General features: G+C 39.1%; 1 protein-coding gene across 4 annotated transcripts in view; it reads left to right on the plus strand.

Moving 5' to 3' along the window:
• Window positions 1-26,214, plus strand: part of ptprnb (protein tyrosine phosphatase receptor type Nb) — a 60,433-nt gene that overhangs the window by 15,834 nt on the left and 18,385 nt on the right. For 2 of the 4 annotated variants that reach the window (XM_051942376.1, XM_051942379.1), the window contains exons 3-10: window positions 10,604-10,714; window positions 10,797-10,905; window positions 10,979-11,126; window positions 12,201-12,567; window positions 15,373-15,516; window positions 15,606-15,640; window positions 17,419-17,597; window positions 17,841-17,927. In XM_051942376.1, coding sequence (XP_051798336.1) covers window positions 10,604-10,714; window positions 10,797-10,905; window positions 10,979-11,126; window positions 12,201-12,567; window positions 15,373-15,516; window positions 15,606-15,640; window positions 17,419-17,597; window positions 17,841-17,927 — 1,180 coding nt within the window. The remainder of the gene's footprint in view (window positions 1-10,603; window positions 10,715-10,796; window positions 10,906-10,978; window positions 11,127-12,200; window positions 12,568-15,372; window positions 15,517-15,605; window positions 15,641-17,418; window positions 17,598-17,840; window positions 17,928-26,214) is intronic. The other 2 variants (XM_051942377.1, XM_051942380.1) reach the window with 2 other exon arrangements.

Genomic DNA, 26,214 nt, shown 5'->3' on the forward strand with positions numbered 1-26,214 from the left:
TTGTGTCTCTTTGTGGTCATTTTGTGTCCGTTTGTGGTCATTATGTGTCTCTTTGTGGTCATTATGTGTCTCTTTGTGGTCATTATGTGTCTCTTTGTGGTCATTATGTGTCCGTTTGTGGTCATTTTGTGTCCGTTTGTGGTCATTTTGTGTCTGTTTGTGGTCATTATGTGTCTCTTTGTGGTCATTTTGTTTCTGTTTGTGTCTCTTTGTGGTCATTTTGTGTCTGTTTGTGGTCATTTTGTTTCTGTTTGTGTCCGTTTGTGGTCATTTTGTGTCTCTTTGTGGTCATTATGTGTCTCTTTGTGGTCATTATGTGTCTCTTTGTGGTCATTATGTGTCTCTTTGTGGTCATTTTGTGTCTCTTTGTGGTCATTTTGTGTCCGTTTGTGGTTATTTTGTGTCCGTTTGTGGTTATTTTGTGTCTCTTTGTGGTCATTATGTGTCACTTTGTGGTCATTATGTGTCTCTTTGTGGTCATTATGTGTGTCTTTGTGGTCATTATGTGTCTCTTTGTGGTCATTTTGTGTCTGTTTGTGGTCATTTTGTGTCTGTTTGTGGTCATTTTGTGTCTGTTTGTGGTCATTTTGTGTCTGTTTGTGGTCATTATGTGTCTCTTTGTGGTCATTTTGTGTCTGTTTGTGGTCATTTTGTTTCTGTTTGTGTCCGTTTGTGGTCATTTTGTGTCCCTTTGTGGTCATTATATGCCTCTTTGTGGTCATTATGTGCCTCTTTGTGGTCATTATGTGCCTCTTTGTGGTCATTTTGTGTCTGTTTGTGTTCATTTTGTGTCTGTTTGTGGTCATTTTGTGTCCCTTTGTGGTCATTATGTGTCTCTTTGTGGTCATTATGTGTCTCTTTGTGGTCATTATGTGTCTCTTTGTGGTCATTATGTGTCTCTTTGTGGTCATTTTGTGTCCGTTTGTGGTCATTTTGTGTCCGTTTGTGGTCATTTTGTGTCTGTTTGTGGTCATTATGTGTCTCTTTGTGGTCATTTTGTTTCTGTTTGTGTCCGTTTGTGGTCATTTTGTGTCCGTTTGTGGTCATTATGTGTCTCTTTGTGGTCATTTTGTTTCTGTTTGTGTCCGTTTGTGGTCATTTTGTGTCTCTTTGTGGTCATTATGTGTCTCTTTGTGGTCATTATGTGTCTCTTTGTGGTCATTTTGTGTCTCTTTGTGGTCATTTTGTGTCCGTTTGTGGTTATTTTGTGTCCGTTTGTGGTTATTTTGTGTCTCTTTGTGGTCATTATGTGTCTCTTTGTGGTCATTATGTGTCTCTTTGTGGTCATTTTGTGTCCCTTTGTGGTCATTTTGTGTCTGTTTGTGGTCATTATGTGTCTCTTTGTTGTCATTATGTGTCTCTTTGTTGTCATTTTGTGTCTGTTTGTGGTCATTTTGTGTCTGTTTGTGTCCGTTTGTGGTCATTATGTGTCTCTTTGTGGTCATTATGTGTCTCTTTGTGGTCATTTTGTTTCTGTTTGTGTCCGTTTGTGGTCATTTTGTGTCTCTTTGTGGTCATTATGTGTCTCTTTGTGGTCATTATGTGTCTCTTTGTGGTCATTTTGTGTCTCTTTGTGGTCATTTTGTGTCCGTTTGTGGTTATTTTGTGTCCGTTTGTGGTTATTTTGTGTCTCTTTGTGGTCATTATGTGTCTCTTTGTGGTCATTATGTGTCTCTTTGTGGTCATTTTGTGTCCCTTTGTGGTCATTTTGTGTCTGTTTGTGGTCATTATGTGTCTCTTTGTTGTCATTATGTGTCTCTTTGTTGTCATTTTGTGTCTGTTTGTGGTCATTTTGTGTCTGTTTGTGTCCGTTTGTTGTCATTATGTGTCTCTTTGTGGTCATTATGTGTCTCTTTGTGGTCATTTTGTTTCTGTTTGTGTCCGTTTGTGGTCATTTTGTGTCCGTTTGTGGTCATTATGTGTCTCTTTGTGGTCATTTTGTGTCTGTTTGTGGTCATTTTGTTTCTGTTTGTGTCCGTTTGTGGTCATTTTGTGTCCCTTTGTGGTCATTATGTGTCTCTTTGTGGTCATTATGTGTCTCTTTGTGGTCATTATGTGTCTCTTTGTGGTCATTATGTGTCTCTTTGTGGTCATTATGTGTCCGTTTGTGGTCATTATGTGTCTCTTTGTGGTCATTATGTGTCTCTTTGTGGTCATTATGTGTCTCTTTGTGGTCATTATGTGTCTCTTTGTGGTCATTATGTGTCTCTTTGTGGTCATTATGTGTCTCTTTGTGGTCATTTTGTGTCCGTTTGTGGTTATTTTGTGTCCGTTTGTGGTTATTTTGTGTCTCTTTGTGGTCATTATGTGTCTCTTTGTGGTCATTATGTGTCTCTTTGTGGTCATTTTGTGTCCCTTTGTGGTCATTTTGTGTCTGTTTGTGGTCATTATGTGTCTCTTTGTGGTCATTTTGTGTCTGTTTGTGGTCATTTTGTTTCTGTTTGTGTCCGTTTGTGGTCATTTTGTGTCTGTTTGTGGTCATTTTGTGTCTGTTTGTGGTCATTATGTGTCTCTTCTTGGTCATTATGTGTCTCTTTGTGGTCATTTTGTTTCTGTTTGTGTCAGTTTGTGTTCATTTTGTGTCTGTTTGTGGTCATTTTGTTTCTGTTTGTGTCAGTTTGTGGTCATTTTGTGTCTCTTTCTGGTTATTTGTGGGGGGGTTTCAACTCATTTTGTCCTCTTTGTGGTCATTTTGTGTACTAAAAGAAACTACACTTGATCTAAGAGTCAACAGTCAATCTAAGTGGGATTCTTAAGGCAGTATTTCACAAATGTATGGGGTGTCCCAAAACTTTTCTTCCACCGCTGGAACTGCATAAAATAAAAGTCGTGGTATAAAGAAGAGACATATTTTCTACTCACTTGACGTAGACGGTGGCTTCAGGTTTGGTATGCAGCGTGACTGATGGATCAGGGCTTTCAGGCTTTGTGGTGTCCGGAGGAACAAACCAGGACAGGAACCAGTGAAGTCCGTTTTCAGCTTCTGTCTGGTTGATCAGGACAGGCCAGGCGTCAGAATGGAACTCATAACCTGGAGCAGACAGAGGGGATATACAATGGAAGTGAAGCATGAGGACCAAAGGCGCGTTTCTGAGGAGGCAGTACATGTTTAACACAAGTACAGGTGGTGTTCTTGAAAGAAATATAGAAGGAAAACCATCCATTTTAATGTTAATCAGCTGTCACCACGTTTTCTGTTATTTTATGGATTTATTGAACGTGCAGTTTTTAGATTCACCATTAAATAACAGAAAATGTCATACATACACTGTTAATTGCTCACCAATATTTTTTCCTTTTTACTGTTTAATGCAGGGAGTCCTTGACTTATTTCAGTTTCCGTTCCTTAAGTCTGAACAGCCGTTATAAATATCCACAATATTGATCAGTTTTCATGTTGGTACAGCTGCCATCAGAAGAGTCTTACTCTTAGGAATCATAATGAAGGACTGAAAGTCAGTGAATGTAACACAATCCAAGGTGGCATACAGCAGCAGAATGTAAACAAAGCCGTCTTATAGCGCCGTGTGACGACGTATTCATCCGCTCCGCTCGCCAACTAGTTCCACGCATGACGCAACGAAGAAACGCTGTAGGGATAAAACGAGGACTCACCCATAAGAGAACATCTCTCTTTGGGGTCATTTTGTGTCTCTTTGGGGTCATTTTGTGTCTCTTTGGGGTCATTTTGTCTCTCTTTGTGGTCATTTTGTCTCTCTTTGTGGTCATTTTGTCTCTCTTTGTGGTCATTTTGTCTCTCTTTGGGGTCATTTTGTGTCTCTTTGTGGTCATTTTGTGTCTCTTTGGGGTCATTTTGTCTCTCTTTGGGGTCATTTTGTCTCTCTTTGTGGTCATTTTGTCTCTCTTTGTGGTCATTTTGTCTCTCTTTGTGGTCATTTTGTGTCTCTTGGGGGTCATTTTGTCTCTCTTTGGGGTCATTTTGTGTCTCTTTGGGGTCATTTTGTCTCTCTTTGTGGTCATTTTGTCTCTCTTTGTGGTCATTTTGTCTCTCTTTGTGGTCATTTTGTCTCTCTTTGTGGTCATTTTGTGTCTCTTGGGGGTCATTTTGTCTCTCTTTGTGGTCATTTTGTGTCTCTTGGGGGTCATTTTGTGTCTCTTTGTGGTCATTTTGTCTCTCTTTGTGGTCATTTTGTCTCTCTTTGTGGCCATTTTGTCTCTCTTTGTGGTCATTTTGTCTCTCTTTGTGGTCATTTTGTCTCTCTTTGTGGTCATTTTGTCTCTCTTTGTGGTCATTTTGTCTCTCTTGGGGGTCATTTTGTCTCTCTTTGTGGTCATTTTGTCTCTCTTGGGGGTCATTTTGTCTCTCTTTGTGGTCATTTTGTGTCTCTTTGTGGTCATTTTGTGTCTCTTTGTGGTCATTTTGTCTCTCTTTGTAGTCATTTTGTGTCTCTTTGTGGTCATTTTGTCTCTCCTTGTGGTCATCTTTTGTCTCCTTGTGACCATTTTGTGTCTCTTTGTGGTCATTTTGCGTCTCTTTGTGACCATTTTGTGTCTATATAGAATTATAGTGTCTTTTTAAATCTATTTTGTCTCTCTTTGTGGTCATTTTGTCTCTCTTTGTAGTCATTTTGTGTCTCTTTGTGGTCATTTTGTCTCTCCTTGTGGTCATTTTGTGTCTCTTTGTGGTCATTTTGTGTCTCTTTGGGGTCATTTGTCTCTCTTTGTGGTCATTTTGTGTCTCTTGGGGGTCATTTTGTGTCTCTTTGTGACCATTTTGTGTCTCTTGGGGGTCATTTTGTGTCTCTTGGGGGTCATTTTGTGTCTCTTGGGGGTCATTTTGTGTCTCTTGGGGGTCATTTTGTGTCTCCTTGTGGTCATTTTGTGTCTCTTGGGGGTCATTTTGTGTCTCTTTGTGACCATTTTGTGTCTCTTGGGGGTCATTTTGTGTCTCTTGGGGGTCATTTTGTGTCTCTTGGGGGTCATTTTGTCTCTCTTTGTGGTCATTTTGTGTCTCTTGGGGGTCATTTTGTGTCTCCTTGTGGTCATTTTGTGTCTATGTAGTCATATACTGTCTTTTTTAAATCTAATTTCTTGTCTCTTTGTGGTCATTTTGTTATTGTAGCCTATTTTTGTTTTTCTTTTTGGTCATTTTGAATCTTTTTCCTGTCACTTTTCATCTCTGTCGTGCTTTGTTGTCCCTTTACTTTCATTCTGTAATGATTTTACATCTCCTGGTGATAACTTTATAGTTTTGTTGCCATTTTGTGTGTCTTTGTGGTCTCATTTTTATCCTTTTTGGTAATTTTGCACTTTATTAATGGTCACTTTTTGGTTCCTTTATTTTCATTTTGTTTTCTCTTTATTGTCATTTGTGTCTTTTTGTAGTGATTTTGTTTCTTTTTGACTAATTTTTTACTTTTTGGTAATTTTTGCATATTTTTGTGCTAATTTTTCTCCTCCAAAGTGTTCTTGTGTCTCTTTTTTTGGCCTTTTCTGTGCCTTTATTGTCATTGCTTGTCTCCTTCTAATGATTTAGTGTCTTTTTTCTTTGTTTGTTTGTGTTCTTTAGCCCTCTATTGGCTTCCTCTTCCGTTTTCCGCCAGCTCTACTTGTTGAATCATTGAGTGCTGCAGGCTGTTTTTCACTGTACGACTCCAGCAGACAAAATGCTTCCGAGCTTTTCAGTGAAAATGTGGTTTCATGTCAAGCAGTTAAAGTGAATCAGTGAATGTAAACAAAGCCGTCTTACAGCGCTGCCTGACGACGTATTCATCCGCTCCGCTCGCCAACTAGTTCCTCGTAACCAGTTGTGATGTAACGATAAAACTCCGTAGGTCATAAACCGAGGCCTCGCCCATAACAGAACATTTCAGTGTGTAATTACAGGGAATTGTTCATGCAATGAGCTGCCACTAAGCTCACTGTTACGGAGGATTCAGGGTTTTTTTTTAACAATGACATGAATTGCACAGTTTATTTTTTTAGGTTATGTTTTTGGCCTTTTGTTGGCTTTATTTGACAGATTAGTAGTGACAGAGACAGGAAAGTAGAGAGAAGAATCGGGGAAGACGTTTCTTTTTGTATCTCTTAGCCGTAATTTTGTTTCTTCATTGTCATTTTGTGTCTCTTTGTAATATGTTTATTTTGCGTCTCAGACGTAATTTTGTCTATTTGTGGTCATTTTGTGTCTCTTTGCTGTAATTTTGTGTCTTTTTGTGGTCAGAAGAACGGGTGGAAGATGTGCAGCAAAGAGCTGTGAGCTGGAATGGAACCTTGGGGACTATAGCTTCTGTTTATGGGTCGCCTGCTGAGCTACCTGGGCGGCCCATGAACGCTACTGCTAAACTAACTCTGCTATTAACAGCTAGCAACAACAAAACTACAGTATGAGTGAAACTTGTGTTGTGAGACACTGGCGTACCTGCATTCTTCAGCCTTGAATTTGCAGCCACAAAGTCCTTATTTTCCACGCTGATGGTGATCCATTCAGAAGCAGCGTACCGACGCACCTCAAAGTCCTGAACAAACAGCGAACTCTACGTACAGCATACTGTAGCAGAACAAACAGGTGTGTGTGTGTGTGTGTGTGTGTGCGCCTACCTTGTTCTCGTCCACCAGTGTGTAGTTAGGACAGCTCTTATTCACACAGAAATCATTTGCTGAATTTGCTCCGCTGCAAACTACCAGCAGAACCAGTGCTCCCAGTGCTCCCAGTGGCCGCTCCATCCTGGCAGACGCTCCACACAGACCTCACAGCCGCCGTCCTGCTGCTTTAAAGCTCATCACAGTGTCACATCTCACATTACCGGATTATCTGGTCAAACAAACACTCCCACATAGTTTGTCCTGCCTGGGGGCAGACGGGGCAGGTGGGGCAGATGGGGCAGACGTCACCACAGACCTGCACTTCTTTCACCAAAAGCTAGATCCAGACAGAAAGTTCTGCCTTTATCCAAACTGATTTCCAGTCTGAGCAGGAACATTTCCTCCCTGTGTGTAGGACGACGCACGTCATCAGGACATGATGTGAAAACTGATCCAGCACAGAGAAGGAAAAGAGGGCAAAACACAAACTACAGCAGAGAGAAGAGACACAGCTAGTAACATGCACTGACGTAACACAAAGCACACCATTTGGGATCTTTTGTAGTCATTTTGTGTCTCTTCAGGGTCATTTTGTGTCTCTGTAGTCATATAGTGTCTTTTGTAATGTAATTTTTCCTCCCTGTGCTCATTGTATGGTCTGTTTCTGGTCCTTTTGTGTCTCTTTGTGGTCATGTTGTGTCTCTTTGTGGTCATTTTGTGTTTTTGTGGTTATTTTGTGTCTTTTTGTGGTTATTTTGTGTCTCTTTGTGGTCATTTTGTGTCTCTTTGCAGTGATATTGTGTCTCTTTGTGGTCATTTTGTGTTTTTGTGGTTATTTTGTGTCTCTTTCTGGTCATTTTATGTCTCTTTCTGGTCATTTTGTGTCTCTTTCTGGTCATTTTGTGTCTCTTTGTGACCATTTTGTGTTTTTCTGGTCATTTTATGTCTCTTTCTGGTCATTTTGTGTCTCTTTCTGGTCCTTTTGTGTCTCTTTGTGGTCATGTTGTGTCTCTTTGTGGTCATTTTGTGTTTTTGTGGTTATTTTGTGTCTTTTTGTGGTTATTTTGTGTCTCTTTGTGGTCATTTTGTGTCTCTTTGCAGTGATATTGTGTCTCTTTGTGGTCATTTTGTGTTTTTGTGGTTATTTTGTGTCTCTTTCTGGTCATTTTATGTCTCTTTCTGGTCATTTTGTGTCTCTTTCTGGTCATTTTGTGTCTCTTTGTGACCATTTTGTGTTTTTGTGGTTATTTTGCGTCTCTTTGTGGTTATTTTGTGTCTTTTTCTGATCATTTCGTGTCTCTTTGCAGTGATATTGTGTCTCTTTGTGGTCATGTTGTGTCTCTTTGTGATCATTCCGTGTCTCTGGCCATTTTGTGTCTTTTTGTGATCATTATGTGTTTTTGTGGTCATTTTGTGTCTCTTTGTGGTAATATTGTGTCTCTTTGCGATCATTTCGTGTCTGGTCATTTTGCAACTGTTTGTGGTCAAGTTGTGTCTATTTCTGGTCAAGTTGTGTCGATTTGTAGTAACTTTGTGTCTTTTTGTGGCCATTATTTGTCTCTTTGGGATCATTTTGTGTCTTTGTGGCCTCATTTTTATTCATTTTTATTTTATTCTCTTCTTTTGAATCTTTTTTTGTCACTTTTCATCTCTGTAGTGCTTTATTGTCCCTTTACTTTCATTCTGTAATGATTTTATGCCTCCTAGTGGTAACTTTATGGCTTTGGTGGCTGTTTTGTATGTTTTTGTGGTCTTGTTTTTATTATTTCTGGTAATTTTGCACTTTTTATGGTCACTTTTTGTCTCTGTAGCACTTCTTGGTTCCTTTATTTTCATTTTGCTGTCTCTTTACTGTCATTTTTTTGTCTCCTTTTATTGATTTTGTGTCCTTTTGTGGAAATTTTAAAGTTTTTGGTGAGCATTTTCTCTCTTTGTGGCCTCTTTTTTTACTTTTTGGTAATGTTTGTGGATTTTTGTGCTAAATTTTCTCCTCCAAAATGTTCTTTTGTCTCTCTTTTGACCTTTTCTGTGCCTTTATTGCCATTGTTTGTCTCCTTCTAGTGATTTTTTTCTTTGTTTGTTTGTGTTGATTTGACCTCTACAGGCCTCGACTTCCGTTTTTTGCCGGCTCTACTTGTTGAATCATTTTTCACTGTACGAGTCCAGCAGACAGGATGCTTTCAAGCTTTTCAGTGAAAATGGGGTTAAATGTTAAGCAGTTAAAGTGAATCAGTGATGAATCATACGTGAGCAGACAGCTGCAGCAAACCAGAAAAACATCACAGAAACAGCACACAGTCAGTATTTAAGAGGCAAAATTGAACCTAGAGCTTATTTTACACCTGCTTTTTAGTGCAAATGTGCTTCGGCTCTGTGATAATGCAGACAGATCTGTGAGTATCAGGCTCTTAACAGTGAGTCAGCGACCTGATCAACCAAAACCTGTTTGCTGCTTGTTTGTGTTTTTAAAATCCACTTCATTATAAAAACAACAGCAACAACCTACATGCTGGAAATGTCACATTTTAGGGCAGATTACAGACATGTGACCATTTTCTGTCTTGTTTTTTCTGTTTTTGTTCATTTTGTGTCTCTTTGTGGTCATTTTGTATTTTTGCGATGCTTTGCGTCTCTTTGTCATCATTTGTTTTTGGTCCTTTTTGGAGCTGTTTGTAATCCGTTTTTTGTTTTGGAACTGTTTTGTTTTTGTGCAGCCATGTTTGGTGAAAGTTTTGTGACCATTTTGTGTCTTTTCGAGCATAATTTTTTCTCTTTGGAGTAAATTTGAGTCTCTTTGTAGTCATTTTATGTCATTTGGTGGTAATTTTGGGTCTCTGTCTTTTCTTTTGCAGTCATTTAGGGCATTTTTTAGTCAACTTATCTCACTTTTTGCTCAGTTTGTCTCTCTGTGGTCATTTTGTGTCTCTTGTGTTGCTTTTGTGTCTCCTTGTAGTAATTTTGTGTCTTTTTGCAGTCATTTTGTGTCTCTTTGTGGTCATTTTGTGTCTTTTTGTGGTCATTTTGTGTCTCTTGTTGCTTAATTTGTCTTTTTGTGATCATTTTGTCTTTTTGTGGTCATTTTGTGTCTCCTTGTTGCTTAATTTGTCTCTTTGTAGTCATTTTGTGTCTCCTTGTAATCATATTATTTTGTCTTTGTGGTCATTTTGTGTCTTTATGTGATCATTTTATGTCTCTTTGCAGTCATTTTGCCTTTTTTAGTCAATTTCTGTCACTTGTTGCTCAGTTTGTCTCTTTGTGGTCATTTTGTGTCTCTTGTGTTTCTTTTTGTGTCTCTTTTGTGTCTTCTTGTAGTAATTTTGTGTCTTTGAAGTCATTTTATGTCTCTTTGTGATCATTTTAGGTCTTTTGTGATCATTGTGTGTCACTTTGTGGTAATTTTCTGTTTCTATGTGGTCATTTTGTGTCTTTTTGTGTCACTTTGTTGTAATTTTCTGTTTCTATGTGGTCATTTTGTGTCTCCTTGTAATCCTTTTGTGTCTCCTTGTTGCTTAATTTGTCTCTTTGTGGTCATTTTGTGTCTCCTTCTAATGCTTTTGTTTTGTCTTTGTGATCATTTTGTGTCTTTATGTGACCATTTTTATGTCTCTTTGCAGTCATTTTGTGTCTTTTTGTAGTCATGCTTTTTTGTACTCATTTTGTATGTGTATAGTCCTTGTAAATATCTTTGAAGTCATGTTGTGACTCTTCTTGGTCTTCTTTTCTCTTCGTGGTCATTTTATGTGTGTTTTGGAACTTCTGTGCCTCTTTATGGTCACATGTACGATCTTGTGGTAACGTTTTTGGTCTTTTGTAGTAATTTTGTCTCTTTTTGCAGTCATTTTGCCACTTTGTGGTCCTAAGACGGGTGTCAACAGTATTTTGCAGAGGCGGCGTTGCAGCATCTTCTCAGCTCTGCCTAAGATGATTGTGATTTGGTTTAAAGACAGAAAAACAAGCTGGAGCAATTAGTTTTTGTTCTAGTTTCAGCCAGTGCTTAGAGTTTGGAGTAAATGAACTTACAGAAGTAAATGAACCTGATCCGTGTTTCTGGGTGCAGATGGTTTGTTCGGACAGTGCCAGGACCCTCAGCAGGAGCCCGTCCAGTACCAGGTCTCGGTACCCGTCCTGCACAAACTACAGGAGGTCCTCAAAGACCTGATGGTTCAGGGTGAGTCCATGAACGCATCCTGCTCAGCGTACCTTCAAAATAAAGGCGTGACAGGTTGGTGTTTCTGTGTGCGGCTGCTCAGGTCTGACCTGGAAGGATGACGTGACTCAGGCGATCATCAGCCGAGAGTTGAGTCACGTCCCGACCGTTGGCGGCTCACGGTCCAAACTTCCTGAGAGATCGTCCAAACAGTAAGAAACAAGTCGTCTGTGTGGAAACAAACGCCAATGTGCTCCAGAGATGACTGAGGTGTTTTACCTGCAGGTCCTCCAGGCTGATGGGTCCTCAGAGAGTCAAAGGTCCGGCCGACCCCGACGTGATGCAGCAGTACCTGGACTACATGGTTCTGGATCCGTCCCGGTCCTCGGTCCACATGCAGACGCCTCTACTGGACCCCTACAGCTTCCACAAGGTACAGGGAGGTTTGTCTCTGGATGGCTTGTGTCTTTTCAAGATTGTTTTATTTCTTTGTGGTCATTTTTATGTTTATTTGTGGTAGTCTTCCATGTGTTTAGGTCATTTTGGGTCACTTTTTGGTCGTCTTTGGTGTGGTTTGGTAATTTATGGTTTCTTAGTGGTCTAACTTTTTCTTTTGTGAACATTTTTATCACTTTGTGCTCATTTTGTCTCTCCCTGTCATATTATGTCTCTTTGTTGTCATTTTATGTTTCTTTGTTGTCATATTGTGTCTCTTTGTGGTCTTTTCATGTCTCTTTGTTGTCATTTTGCATCTCTTTGTAATCATTTTATGTCTCTTTGTGGTCCTTGTGTATCTCTTTGTGGTCAGTTTGTGGTCATGTTTTGCCGCTTCATATTCATTTTGTGTCTCTTTGTGGTCCTTGTGTATCTCTTTGTGGTCAGTTTGTGGTCATGTTTTGCCGCTTCATATTCATTTTGTGTCTCTTTGTGGTCCTTGTGTATCTCTTTGTGGTCAGTTTGTGGTCATGTTTTGCCGCTTCATATTCATTTTGTGTCTCTTTGTGGTCGTTTTGCATCTCTTAGTAGTCATTTTTTGTCTCTTTGTAGTTATTTTATGTCTCTTTGGAGTCATTTTGCAACTATTAGTGATTATTTTATATCTTTTTGTAGTCCTTGTGTATCTCTTTGTGGTCATTTCTTTCCAATTCATATTCATTGTGTGTCTCTTTGTAGTCATTTTACATCTTTTTATGGTCATTTTGTGTCTTTGTGGTCCTTGTCTGTCTTTTTGTGATATTGTGTCTCTTTGCGATCATTTTGCATCTCTTTGTGGTCATTTTTTATGTCTTAGTAGTCATTTTTTTCTTTCTGTAGTTATTTTGTGTCGCTTTGTGGCCATTTTGCTCTTTCTCGTCCTTTTGTGGGTTTTTTTGTTGTTGTTTGTGTGACCAGTTTAAGCCTCTTTCTTGTCACTTTTGTCTACTTGTAGTCTCTTTGTGGTCCTTTGTCTTGCGTCTTTACCAACCCCAACATGTTGTTACTTCCACTTCCTGTTGTGTTGTTGCAGCAGCAGTACGGCTACCAGGATGAGGAGGAACGTTCCCTCAACTCTCTGGACGACAACGCCGGCTTCCCGTCTTTTTCCTCGTCAAGGTCCAGAACCAGAGGAAGCCCTTTGGACCGGGACCGGCAGCTCCTGGAGGAACTTCTGTCCCTTTACCTCACCTCTCCTTCCTCCTCCTCCTCTTCCTCACCCCGCCGAGGTCCTCCTGCAGGCCTCCCCTCTTCGTCGTCGTCGTCCTCCTCCTCCTTCTTCCCGGACCTGGACTTCCCGCTGGACTACGGCGAGGACTTTGTGTCCCAGATGAGCGAGCAGCCGGAGGAGGCGGAGAAGAAGGTGGAGAAGGAGTACGACGCTCTGTCAGGACTGGACGGTGAGAAACACAACAAACATGTTGAACAAGCAGGACTCATTCAGCTTCTATCTCTGCTGTTGTCACAATGTTTTGTTGTATTTTTATGATCTTTTGTATACATATAGCATCCTTTTGTAGTAATTTTAGGGCTTTTTCTGGACATTTTGCAGTTTTCATAGTAATTTCATGGATTTTGTCATCATTTTGTCAACTTTTGTTGTTATCTTGGGACTTTTTGTCGTCATTTTACATTTTTTTTTACAGTAATTCCACGATATTGTGGCTTTTTGTAGTCAATTTGAGACTTTTTGTAAACATTTTGCATCTTTTTATGGTAATTTCATGGATTTTGTACAAATTTTTTGGTTTTCATAGTCAATTTTTAAGCCTTCTATTTACATGTGGCATCTTTTTGTAGTCATTTTGGGGCGTTTTCTGGACATTTTGCATTTTGCACATTTTTTATAGTAATTTCATGGATTTTCTAGTCCTTTTGTAGGCCTTTTGTGTACATATTGCATCTTTTTGTGGTCATTTTGGGCTTTCTGATAGATATTTTGCATCTTTTTATGGTAATTTCATGGGTATAGTCATTTTGTCATCATTTTGTGACTTTTGTAGTCATTTTGAGACATTTGTAAACATTTTGCATCTTTTTATAGTAAGTTCATGACTTTTGTCATCTTTTATGGATTTTTTTGCAGTCAGTTTGGGTTTTCTGCATCTTCTTTTGGTAATCTTGGTCATTTTGTAGGCATTTTGTTATACGTATTGCATCTCTTTGTAGTCATTTATGGATGTATTCTAGTCATTTTAGTCCTTTTGTATTGATATTGCATCTTTTTATAGTAAGTTCATGACTTTCGTAGTCATTTTATCAGCATTTTGTGGCTTTTTGTCATCATTGTGGAATTTTCTGTAGTCATTTTGCATCTTTTATAGTATTTTTATGACGTTTGGAGTAATTTTGTGGATTTTTGTAGTCATTTGAGGTCTTATTCTAGTCATTTTGTATTTTTTGTACTAATTCAATGGTAGTGTCTACAGATACGGACCCGTACCCGTAGCCTGTGGCCTACGGATACGGCACTTTCCCTTGCTATAAATATTAATGAGACGGACGTGAATATTAATGAGCCGGCTGATGAACGCGCTTTGTGATTGGCTGGTAATCCGACGTACATAAATATTAATGAGCCGTCTTGGTAATCCGAGTGATGAAGGCGCTTCCGTGATTCGAGGTGAATCTGCGTGCCGAGCCTGTCATGTCAGTCATCTGCTGTTCTCTTTTCTATCATGTATAATGTCTTATAAATATCATTATCTGACTTTTTCACGGACAGCGATTTGGGGGTTGAAATCAGCACTACTATTAAAAATAGCAAAACTTTTTATTCACGTGATCCTGTTCTAATAAAGCACAAACAGCAAACAAAGCAAATGGCAGAACTAACAGCCAGCAAACTACAAGTATTTTTTTACCTTCAAAAGTAGCGACAGACTATTACATATTAACAACCTAAACAAAACCCTGACGTATTTTCTACGTCTGTCAACACAGACACTGCACGTCAGTCACTTTAATGTTAGCGGACTCTGTTGAATGGCTAAGTTACATAACCACAAACAAATCTCACAATATCACAGTAAATCGAGTTTGTGGTTTTTTTTAATTCATGCCGAATTAAAGAGCTGCTCCTCACCATTCACGAGTGTTTGTTTCATATTCGACATCCTTAACTTTACCTTGTAAATTAGCGTCCGAAATTAAATGGGAACATTTGCAATGGAGTTCGTCAGCCGCTTCCACCACTGAACGCGGTAAACTAATTAATAGGAACTGGACTTCAAACAATTTAGACACGGCGTCTAAAAGCGTAAAAACTGCAATGTCTAAAGTGTGAGAGGAGACGGTGTATTTTTGGTTAAATTATACAATGTTCGCCGTCAAAGTCATTCATATAAACTGCCTGTAATGTGCAGCAAATAGTAGTTAACCATCGCCAGCTCTTCAGTGACCTTAACGGGTCCGTACCTCTAGTACAGATGCTACGGGTACGGGTCCGTACCTGCAGCATCAACCTAATTCAATGGCTTTTGGAGAAACTTTGGGACTTTTTCTAGTCATTTTGCATCTTTTTGTCATCATTTTAGCACTTTTTCTATTCATTTTGCATCTTTTTGTCATCATTTTAGCACTTTTTCTATTCATTTTGTGGCTTTTTGTCATCATTTTGGCACTTTTTCTATTCATTTTGTGGCTTTTTGTCATCCATTATGTGATGATTTTGTGAAGCTTTGTATATATGTTAAAATGTTGGCTGTTTCTGGTTAAATTGTGGCCGTCATCAATTTCCATCTCTATAGTTCTTTTTCTGTTCCTTGTTATGATTTTCTTTCCCTTTGTGACCATTTTCTTTTTGTGATCCTTCTGTGGCCTTATTTATTGCTTTTGTAGTATTTTTTTTTGTGTGACCATTTTGTCTTCCTTTTGTGAAGTTTTGTCTTTGTCTCTCTGATTATTCTGAGTCTATGTCTTCATTTTGTATTTTGGTGACCATTTTCTGTCTCTTTGTGGCCATCTGTTGGTCATTTGATGTCATCCTCTCTATTTGTTGTCCTACATTCTTCTTTCAAGTCATTTTGTGTCTCCGTATTCATTTTGCTGAATTCTTTTTCGTTTTTTGAATCATTTGACCACATTTTGCTTCACTGTGACCAGAAAAAACATTGAACTACTTCATATTTCTGAAACGTCAGCAGCCCCACAAAGCTGCCTCTGAGTTCCAGTGTAAAGTGTGATGAGCTGTTCTGTATTTTCAGAGCGATCTCTGCAGAGATTGGCTCTGCTGCTCAACCACTACGGCCTCGACATGAAGGATTTGTCTCCGGAGCAGAAGGACAACCTGCCGGCCGCTCTGAAGCAGCTGCAGATGGAAAACTCCTACGGATACAAGCAAACCAAAGGTCGGCCTCAGCAGAGAACATCGTCAACCAGAACCTCCGTTTAATGTATGTTTGGTGTGGCATCGTTAACGTTTTGGTATATTTTTCAGATAAATATGGAAATAACGCTGCAACAGGGAAGAAGGTGAGCCTGTTACGTCTGTTTTTTCACCTCAAAAATCACATTTCACATTTATAATTGTCTGTAGAAAGGTATTTTTTGTAGCGCAGAGTCCAAACAAACAAACATATATTGAATAAAAAAGCTAAATATGGTCATTACGGCTGGACAAAGTGCAGCTTTATACAGGAGGTAATTATGGTTTAATTGATTTATCTGCAAAACATCCTCATTAACCAATTATTGGAGAATAAAAACCCATACATCAAACTAATCTTGCATACAGAGGCCAGTTTTATGACCTTTTAGTTTGTGTCTTGGCAGTGATTTTGAGTCTTTGTGGTTGTTTTGTGTGTCCTCATGTTCATTATTTGTGTTTTTGTGATCATTTTTGTGTGTTTATGGTCAGTTTGTATGTTTTTTTTGGTTGTTGTGTGTCTCTGGATTTTTTTTTTGTGGTAAAGGTTTTGGTTTTTGGTCACATTTTTGTCTGTGTGGTAACTTTGCCTCTTTTTGTGGTAAATTTGCCTCTTATGGTTATTTTGTGCCTCTTTTGGGTCATTTTATTGTCCTTTTATGTCTATAATCTGTCATTTAGATGCAACTGTGTACATGAGGTCATTCAAGTTTAATTGATTTTTAACTGCAAAACATCCTAATTAACCAATTATTGGAGAACAACAGAGAAAATAGTCATAAATTCATCTTTAGATTTGTAATACAGAGGCTTTATGTTTGAATAAATCTACTTTAAAGACCTTAATTAGTGTATTTGTCTCTGTGTAGTAATATGGGGTCTTTTGTCTGTTTTGTGTGTCCTTTTATGATCATTTTATGTCTGTTTGTGGTCTCATTTTTTTATCTTTCGACGTCTTTTTTTCTGCCTCCTTGAGGTCATTTTCAGTTTGTTTTTGGTCATTTTGGATCTCTTTATAATCATTTTGTGATTTTGTGAGCCTTTATTGACTCTTTGTGGACCTCATTTGTTTAGTTGTGGTCATCTTTTGTGCATTTTGGAAATTTTGCATCTGTTTTCTGTCATTTTGGGGTCTTTGTCAGCATTTTAGGTCTAATTTTTATTTTTTTTTGTGGTCATTTTGTGTGCTGATGTAGTCATTTTGCATTTTTTGTGACTGTCTTGTGTTTCTTTTTGGTCATTTTTTGTGTCTCTGTCATCATTTTCTGTCTGTTTTGGTCATTTTGTGTCTCTGTTGTCATTTTGTGTCCTTTTGTGGTTGTTTGGTGTTTTTGTTACCATATTGTGTCTCTTTGTGGCCTCTTTCTTTCTTTTGCCATCATTTTTTTGTCTCTTAGTCATGATTTTCTGTCTGTTGGTCATTCTGAGTCTCTTTGTGATCATACATTTTGCATCTTTTTGCAGTTGTTGTTTCTCTAGTCATTTTTTTGTTTTTATTTTAGTATAACCAAAACGTCAAACAAACACTTGATTATAGCTCTCAGAAGGGTTTTTGTTAGATCAAAAAAGGAACATATAAAAAATAAAGCATTAAATGTATACGTATTCGTACATAAAATCATTATTAATTATATTAATGTTTGAAAAAAGTCACAAAACAGTCAAAATAATCCAAGAAACTATGTCCAAAACGTATCGAATTTGTGATTTCTGAATTAAATGTTTAACATAACTAAAGATTTTATAAATATGTTAGATTTACTTATTCAAATATTCAAAAATATTTAAGTGACATATAACTAAGAAAAAAGAAATCATCTAATCAGAAACACAACTTCAGTAACAGATTTAAACTCCTGTAAATGTTTTCATTTGTGTTCTTCAGGTCACTGAGGGTTCGATGGCCTTCAAGATGGCTGCCCAGCAGGCTCCGCCCTCCACCGCCAAACCAGAAGGGTCCGTGAAGGAGGCGACTCCCAGCGAGGCGGCCAAACTGGACAAACTGGGACAGAAGCCGCTGGTCGAACAGCAGAAGGAGTTCGGCTACATCGTGGCCAATCAGAGGTAGAGAAAGTTCACTTCCTGAATGGTCAGCCAATCAGGGGGAGGGAATGGAGTCATGTGATGTCATGCTGTTTTTATCTGAGTGTTTCAGTGTTTGTGTGAGTGTAAGTGTGTGTTTGTGTGTCTGTTTTAGTCTCAGTGTGAGGCTCAGTGTTTATTTGTGTGTATCTAAATGTGTGTGTTTGTGAGTCTTTGTGGGTCTAAGTGTGTGTCTGTGTGTGTGATTGTGTTTTGTTGCTGCAGCCCCCTGAGTCTGAATCAAGGGGTTCACCTGCTGCAGCTGCTGTCAGAGAGGATCGGTCTCTCCAGCGGCTCCTTCATCAACATCAGGTGAACCTTTGTCCTGCTCTCCACTGGTTCTACTAGTCCCTCTCGTCTCTCTGGTCCCTCTGGTCCCTCTCATCCCTGTGGTCTCTCTCATCCCTGTGGTCCCTCTCGTCTCTCTGGTCCCTCTGGTCCCTCTCATCCCTGTGGTCTCTCTCATCCCTGTGGTCTCTCTCGTCCCTCTGGTCCCTCTGGTCCCTCTGGTCCCTGTGGACCTGTGGTTCCTCTGGTTTCTCTGTTTGTTTTGGTTCTTCTGGTCCCTCTGGTCCCTCTGGTCCCTCTGGTCCCTCTGGTCCCTCGGTCCCTCTGGTCTCTCTGGTCCCCCCGGTCCCTCTGGTCTCTCTGGTCCCCCCGGTCCCTCTGGTCTCTCTGGTCCCCCGGTCCCTCTGGTCCCTCTGGTCCCTCTGGTCTCTCTGGTCTCTCTGGTCTCTCTGCTCTGGTCCCTCTGGTCTCTCCGGTCCCTCGGTCCTCTGGTCTCTTCGGTCCTCTCCGGTCCCTCTGGTCCCTCTGTTGTCTGGTTCGGTCCCTCTGGTCCTGTGGTCCCTCTGGTCCCTCTGTTTGTTCTGGTTCTTGGTCCCTCTCTTTCCTCTGATCGCTCTGGTTCCTTTGATTCCTCTCATTCCTGTGGGCACTCTACTTGTTCTGGTCCCTCTCAGTGGCGGATCTTCCATGGGGGCACAGGGGGGCAATGTGCCCCCCCAAAATTTTTGTTGGAAATTTACATTACTGATACTCCGATTTCAGACAACAGAGGAGGACAAGTCGCCAATCATTACAGAAAAAGTGCTGTTGGTCAGGTAAGACTCAAACCACTTGAGAGCAGTACCACAGATGCCAACAAAATTATTTAAGCGGGACAAGAGAATAGAATGGTCCACTGTATCAAATGCTGCCGTTAAGTCAAGCAGCATCAGGACAACAGGACGTTTGGGATCAACAGACACAGCTATATTATTGTGAACTTTAAGCTGCACTGACTCTGTGCTATCCCATGATCTGAACCCAGACTGAAATTTTTCCTGAATAAATTTGTTTTCTAAAAATGCCTGTAACTGTGTAAAAAAAAAAATTCTCAGGGACTTTAGAGATAAAAGGCAAGTTAGAAACAGGTCTAAAATTAGATAAAACATTAGCATCAAGATGTATTTTTTTTAAGAAGTGGTCTCACAACAGCATGTTTAAAAGAAGCCGGAACACATCCTGAGCTAAGACAAGTGTTCCTTAAAACCAAGAGGACAGGCCCAACAGTAGAAAACACCAAAAGGCAATTTGTTGTTTTCATGTGTTTAACTACATCACTAAGGGATGAGAGGGAGATGGGCTCAAAGTGGTCAAACACTGGAGAGTGTGGGGTTGTAGCAGACTGGTCTGGGATGATGCTACCACTGCTCAATGCTCTCACAGACATCACTTTGTCAACAAAAAAGGATAGAAAGTCTTCACATGTGGAAACAGTGGCTTCAGACAGAGGATTGGTGTGGGGACTCACAACAGAATTAATTGTGCTGAACAACACACAGGTGCAGTGTCCATTGGTCGAGATAATGTCCGACAGATATCGTGATTTAGCCTCCTTCACAGTGCTCTGATACTGAGCGAGACTGTCCCTCAGTATCTCAAGCGATACATGTAGCCTGTCCTTCTTCCAGCGTCGCTACGCCTGTCTGCAGCGCTGTCTGAGGGCCGGGGTTGAATCATTCAACCAGGGATCAGTCCTGGGTTTGGTGGACCTGGACCTAATAGCGGCGATGGTGTCCAGGATCTCAGAACAACCGGAGTAGAAGGATGACAGGAAGCTGTCTGTGCATCCAGTAGGATTAATTCCATCAAAAGGATAAGACTCGGAGTCCATAAAAGCAGTCTCAAACTCTGCAGCTGTTGAAGGAGTAATAATCTGACGATGAGGTGCTGGGACGGGAGACTTTCCTACAGGTGGAGGAGCAAGAACTTCAAAAATAACTGGGAAATGATCTGAGATGGGAGCCTCAGATATTTCAACAAGTGACACCACAAGTCCATGGGAAATAATTAAGTCCAATGTATGCCCAGCACTATGTGTAGGACCATCCACAGTTTCAGTAATGTCGAAGGATAACAGAAGACGTTTGAAATATAAAAGCATGTGCTGTGACTCTCTCCAGAGTCTAATCTCACACTAAACCCACTCTCCTTTTCTCTAGTATCTTATTCTGGCCTATTCCACTCTATACTGACATGACACCCACAACTATGTCATAGTATAACATGTCTCTCTAAAAACGTCATAGTAGAGCATGTCGCTCTAAAAAACGTCATAGTATGGCATGTCGCTCTAAAAAATGTCATAGTATAGCATGTCGCTCTAAAAAATGTCATAGTATAGCATGTCGCTCTAAAAACGTCATAGTATAGCATGTCGCTCTAAAAACGTCATAGTATAGCATGTCGCTCTAAAAACGTCATAGTATAGCATGTCGCTCTAAAAACGTCATAGTATAGCATGTCGCTCTAAAAACGTCATAGTATAGCATGTCGCTCTAAAAAACGTCATAGTATAACATGTCTCTCTAAAAACGTCATAGTAGAGCATGTCGCTCTAAAAAACGTCATAGTATGGCATGTCGCTCTAAAAAATGTCATAGTGTAGCATGTCGCTCTAAAAAATGTCATAGTATAGCATGTCGCTCTAAAAACGTCATAGTATAGCATGTCGCTCTAAAAACGTCATAGTATAGCATGTCGCTCTAAAAACGTCATAGTATAGCATGTCGCTCTAAAAACGTCATAGTATAGCATGTCGCTCTAAAAACGTCATAGTATAGCATGTCGCTCTAAAAAACGTCATAGTATAACATGTCGCTCTAAAAACGTCATAGTATAGCATGTCGCTCTAAAAACGTCATAGTATAACATGTCGCTCTAAAAACGTCATAGTATAACATGTCGCTCTAAAAACGTCATAGTATGGCATGTCGCTCTAAAAAACGTCATAGTATGGCATGTCGCTCTAAAAAATGTCATAGTATGGCATGTCGCTCTAAAAAATGTCATAGTATGGCATGTCGCTCTAAAAACGTCATAGTATAACATGTCGCTCTAAAAACGTCATAGTATGGCATGTCGCTCTAAAAAACGTCATAGTATGGCATGTCGCTCTAAAAAATGTCATAGTATGGCATGTCGCTCTAAAAAATGTCATAGTATAGCATGTCGCTCTAAAAACGTCATAGTATAGCATGTTCCTCTATAAACGTCATAGTTTAGCATGTCGCTCTAAAAATGTCATAGTTTAGCATGTCGCTCTAAAAACGTCATATTATAACATGTCGCTCTAAAAACGTCATAGTATAGCATGTCGCTCTAAAAACGTCATAGAATAGCATGTCGCTCTAAAAACGTCATAGTTTAGCATGTCGCTCTAAAAACGTCATAGTATAGCATGTCGCTCTAAAAAACGTCATAGTATAGCATGTCGCTCTAAAAACGTCATAGTATAGCATGTCGCTCTAAAAACGTCATAGTATAACATGTCGCTCTAAAAAACATCATAGTATAGCATGTCGCTCTAAAAACGTCATAGTATAGCATGTTCCTCTATAAACGTCATAGTTTAGCATGTCGCTCTAACAATGTCATAGTTTAGCATGTTCCTCTATAAATGTCATAGTATAGCATGTTCCTCTATAAACGTCATAGTATAGCGTGTCGCTCTAAAAACGTCATAGTATAGCATGTCGCTCTAAAAAACGTCATATTATAGCATGTCGCTCTAAAAAACGTCATAGTATAGCATGTTCCTCTATAAACGTCATAGTTTAGCATGTCGCTCTAAAAATGTCATAGTATAGCATGTCGCTCTAAAAACGTCATAGTATAGCATGTCGCTCTTAAAACGTCATAGTATAGCATGTCGCTCTAAAAATGTCATAGAATAGCATGTCGCTCTAAAAACGTCATAGTATAGCATGTCGCTCTAAAAACGTCATAGAATAGCATGTCGCTCTAAAAATGTCATAGTATAGCATGTTCCTCTAAAAACATCGTATAGCATGTCGCTCTAAAAAACGTCATAGTATAGCGTGTTCCTCTATAAACGTCATAGTATAGCATGTCGCTCTAAAAAACGTCATAGTATAGCGTGTTCCTCTAAAAACATCATCGTATAGCATGTCGCTCTAAAAACGTCATAGTATGGCATGTCGCTCTAAAAACATCATACTATGGCATGTCGCTCTAAAAACGTCATATTATAGCATGTCGCTCTAAAAAACGTCATATTATAGCATGTCGCTCTAAAAACGTCATAGTATAGCATGTCGCTCTAAAAACGTCATAGTATAGCATGTTCCTCTATAAACGTCATAGTTTAGCATGTCGCTCTAAAAATGTCATAGTATAGCATGTCGCTCTAAAAACGTCATTGTATAGCATGTCACTCTAAAAACGTCATAGTATAGCATGTTCCTCTATAAACGTCATAGTTTAGCATGTCGCTCTAAAAATGTGATCGTATAGCATGTCGCTTTAAAAACGTCATATTATAACATGTCGCTCTAAAAACGTCATAGTATAGCATGTCGCTCAAAAAACGTCATAGAATAGCATGTCGCTCTAAAAACGTCATACTTTAGCATGTCGCTCTAAAAACGTCATAGTATAACATGTCGCTCTAAAAAACATCATAGTATAGCATGTCGCTCTAAAAACGTCATAGTATAGCATGTTCCTCTATAAACGTCATAGTTTAGCATGTCGCTCTAACAATGTCATAGTTTAGCATGTTCCTCTATAAACGTCATAGTATAGCATGTTCCTCTATAAACGTCATAGTATAGCGTGTCGCTCTAAAAACGTCATAGTATAGCATGTCGCTCTAAAAAACGTCATATTATAGCATGTCGCTCTAAAAAACGTCATATTATAGCATGTCGCTCTAAAAACGTCATAGTATAGCATGTTCCTCTATAAACGTCATAGTTTAGCATGTCGCTCTAAAAATGTCATAGTATAGCATGTCGCTCTAAAAACGTCATAGTATAGCATGTCGCTCTTAAAACGTCATAGTATAGCATGTCGCTCTAAAAATGTCATAGAATAGCATGTCGCTCTAAAAACGTCATAGTATAGCATGTCGCTCTAAAAACGTCATAGAATAGCATGTCGCTCTAAAAATGTCATAGTATAGCATGTTCCTCTAAAAACATCGTATAGCATGTCGCTCTAAAAAACGTCATAGTATAGCGTGTTCCTCTAAAACATCATCGTATAGCATGTCGCTCTAAAAACGTCATAGTATGGCATGTCGCTCTAAAAACATCATACTATGGCATGTCGCTCTAAAAACGTCATATTATAGCATGTCGCTCTAAAAAACGTCATATTATAGCATGTCGCTCTAAAAACGTCATAGTATAGCATGTCGCTCTAAAAACGTCATAGTATAGCATGTTCCTCTATAAACGTCATAGTTTAGCATGTCGCTCTAAAAATGTCATAGTATAGCATGTCGCTCTAAAAACGTCATTGTATAGCATGTCGCTCTAAAAACGTCATAGTATAGCATGTTCCTCTATAAACGTCATAGTTTAGCATGTCGCTCTAAAAATGTCATAGTATAGCATGTCGCTTTAAAAACGTCATATTATAACATGTCGCTCTAAAAACGTCATAGTATAGCATGTCGCTCTAAAAACGTCATAGAATAGCATGTCGCTCTAAAAACGTCATACTTTAGCATGTCGCTCTAAAAACGTCATAGTATAACATGTCGCTCTAAAAAACATCATAGTATAGCATGTCGCTCTAAAAACGTCATAGTATAGCATGTTCCTCTATAAACGTCATAGTTTAGCATGTCGCTCTAACAATGTCATAGTTTAGCATGTTCCTCTATAAACGTCATAGTATAGCATGTTCCTCTATAAACGTCATAGTATAGCGTGTCGCTCTAAAAACGTCATAGTATAGCATGTCGCTCTAAAAAACGTCATATTATAGCATGTCGCTCTAAAAAAACGTCATATTATAGCATGTCGCTCTAAAAACGTCATAGGATAGCATGTTCCTCTATAAACGTCATAGTTTAGCATGTCGCTCTAAAATGTCATAGTATAGCATGTCGCTCTAAAAACGTCATAGTATAGCATGTCGCTCTTAAAACGTCATAGTATAGCATGTCGCTCTAAAAATGTCATAGATAGCATGTCGCTCTAAAAACGTCATAGTATAGCATGTCGCTCTAAAAACGTCATAGAATAGCATGTCGCTCTAAAAAATGTCATAGTATTGCATGTTCCTCAAAAAACATCGTATAGCAGTGTCGCTCTAAAAAACGTCATAGGTATAGCGTGTTCCTCTATAAACGTCATAGTATAGCATGTCGCTCTAAAAAACGTCATAGTATAGCGTGTTCCTCTAAAACATCAATGCATGTCGCTCTAAATAACATCATACTATGGCCATGTCGCTGCTAAAACATCATACTATGGCATGTCGCTCTAAAACGTCATAGTTATAGCGTGTTCCTCTATAAACGTCATATTATAGCATGTCGCTCTAAAAACGTCATAGTATGGCATGTCGCTCTATAAACATCATACTATGGCATGTCGCTCTAAAATGTCATAGTATAGCATGTCGCTCTAAAAACGTCATAGAATAGCATGTCGCTCTAAAAACGTCATAGAATAGCATTGTCGCTCTAAAAATGTCATAGAATAGCATGTCGCTTTAAAACGTCATATTATAACATGTCGCTCTAAAACGTCATAGTATAGCATGTCGCTCTAAAACGTCATAGAATAGCATGTCGCTCTAAAAACGTCATAGTTTAGCATGTCGCTCTAAAAAACGTCATAGTATAGCATGTCGCTCTAAAAAACGTCATAGTATAACATGTCGCTCTAAAAACGTCATAGTATAACATGTCGCTCTAAAAACGTCATAGTATGGCATGTCGCTCTAAAAAACGTCATAGTATGGCATGTCGCTCTAAAAATGTCATAGTATGGCATGTCGCTCTAAAAATGTCATAGTATAGCATGTCGCTCTAAAAACGTCATAGTATAGCATGTCGCTCTAAAAAAGTCATAGTATGGCATGTCGCTCTAAAAATGTCATAGTTTAGCATGTCGCTCTAAAAATGTCATAGTATAGCATGTCGCTCTAAAAACGTCATAGTATAGCATGTCGCTCTTAAAACGTCATAGTATAGCATGTCGCTCTAAAAATGTCATAGAATAGCATGTCGCTCTAAAAACGTCATAGTATAGCATGTCGCTCTAAAAACGTCATAGAATAGCATGTCGCTCTAAAAATGTCATAGTATAGCATGTTCCTCTAAAAACATCGTATAGCATGTCGCTCTAAAAACGTCATAGTATAGCGTGTTCCTCTAAAACATCATCGTATTAGCATGTCGCTCTAAAAACGTCATAGTTGGCATGTCGCTCTAAAAACGTCATAGTATGGCATGTCGCTCTAAAACGTCATATATAGGCATGTCGCTCTAAAAACGTCATATTATAGCATGTCGCTCTAAAAACGTCATAGTATAGCATGTCGCTCTAAAAACGTCAATAGTATAGCATGTTCCTCTATAAACGTCATAGTATGCATGTCGCTCTAAAAACGTCATAGTATAGCATGTCGCTCTAAAACGTCATAGTATAGCATGTCGCTCTAAAAACGTCATAGTATAGCATGTCGCTCTAAAACGTCATAGTATAGCATGTCGCTCTAAAAACGTCATAGTATAGCATGTCGCTCTAAAAACGTCATAGTATAGCATGTCGCTCTAAAAACGTCATAGTATAGCATGTCGCTCTAAAAACGTCATAGTATAGCATGTCTCTAAAAACGTCATAGTATAGCATGTCGCTCTAAAAACGTCATAGTATAGCATGTCGCTCTAAAAACATCATCGTATAGCATGTCGCTCTAAAAACGTTCCAAGATGCCTCTTCGGTCCACAAAACTGTTGTTTTTCCCAGCTGTCTGAAGTGGTGAGGAGCAACACAAAAACAGTCCAAACTGTCTTAGAGGGTTAGACGAGTATTTATTTGAAAGAGAAGTTACAACAACACACATGTGAGGGTAAAAGCAAATGGGTGTTAGTGAAAATAAAATAAATAAACAGAACTAAAAGTGAACTTATGTCCATTGATGGGATTCCAACCAGACAAAGTAAAGATAATCAATACGAAAAAAAACTCTCCTGTTCACCTCTTAACCAAAACACACACCGCAGGAGCCCCTAAACTAAAAAACTACCAATGGGTTTCCTGTTTTCCTTTCTGAACAATTCAAAGGTCCA

This window comes from Acanthochromis polyacanthus, chromosome 22 (genome assembly GCF_021347895.1).
Source record: "Acanthochromis polyacanthus isolate Apoly-LR-REF ecotype Palm Island chromosome 22, KAUST_Apoly_ChrSc, whole genome shotgun sequence".
Taxonomy (NCBI): domain Eukaryota; kingdom Metazoa; phylum Chordata; class Actinopteri; family Pomacentridae; genus Acanthochromis; species Acanthochromis polyacanthus.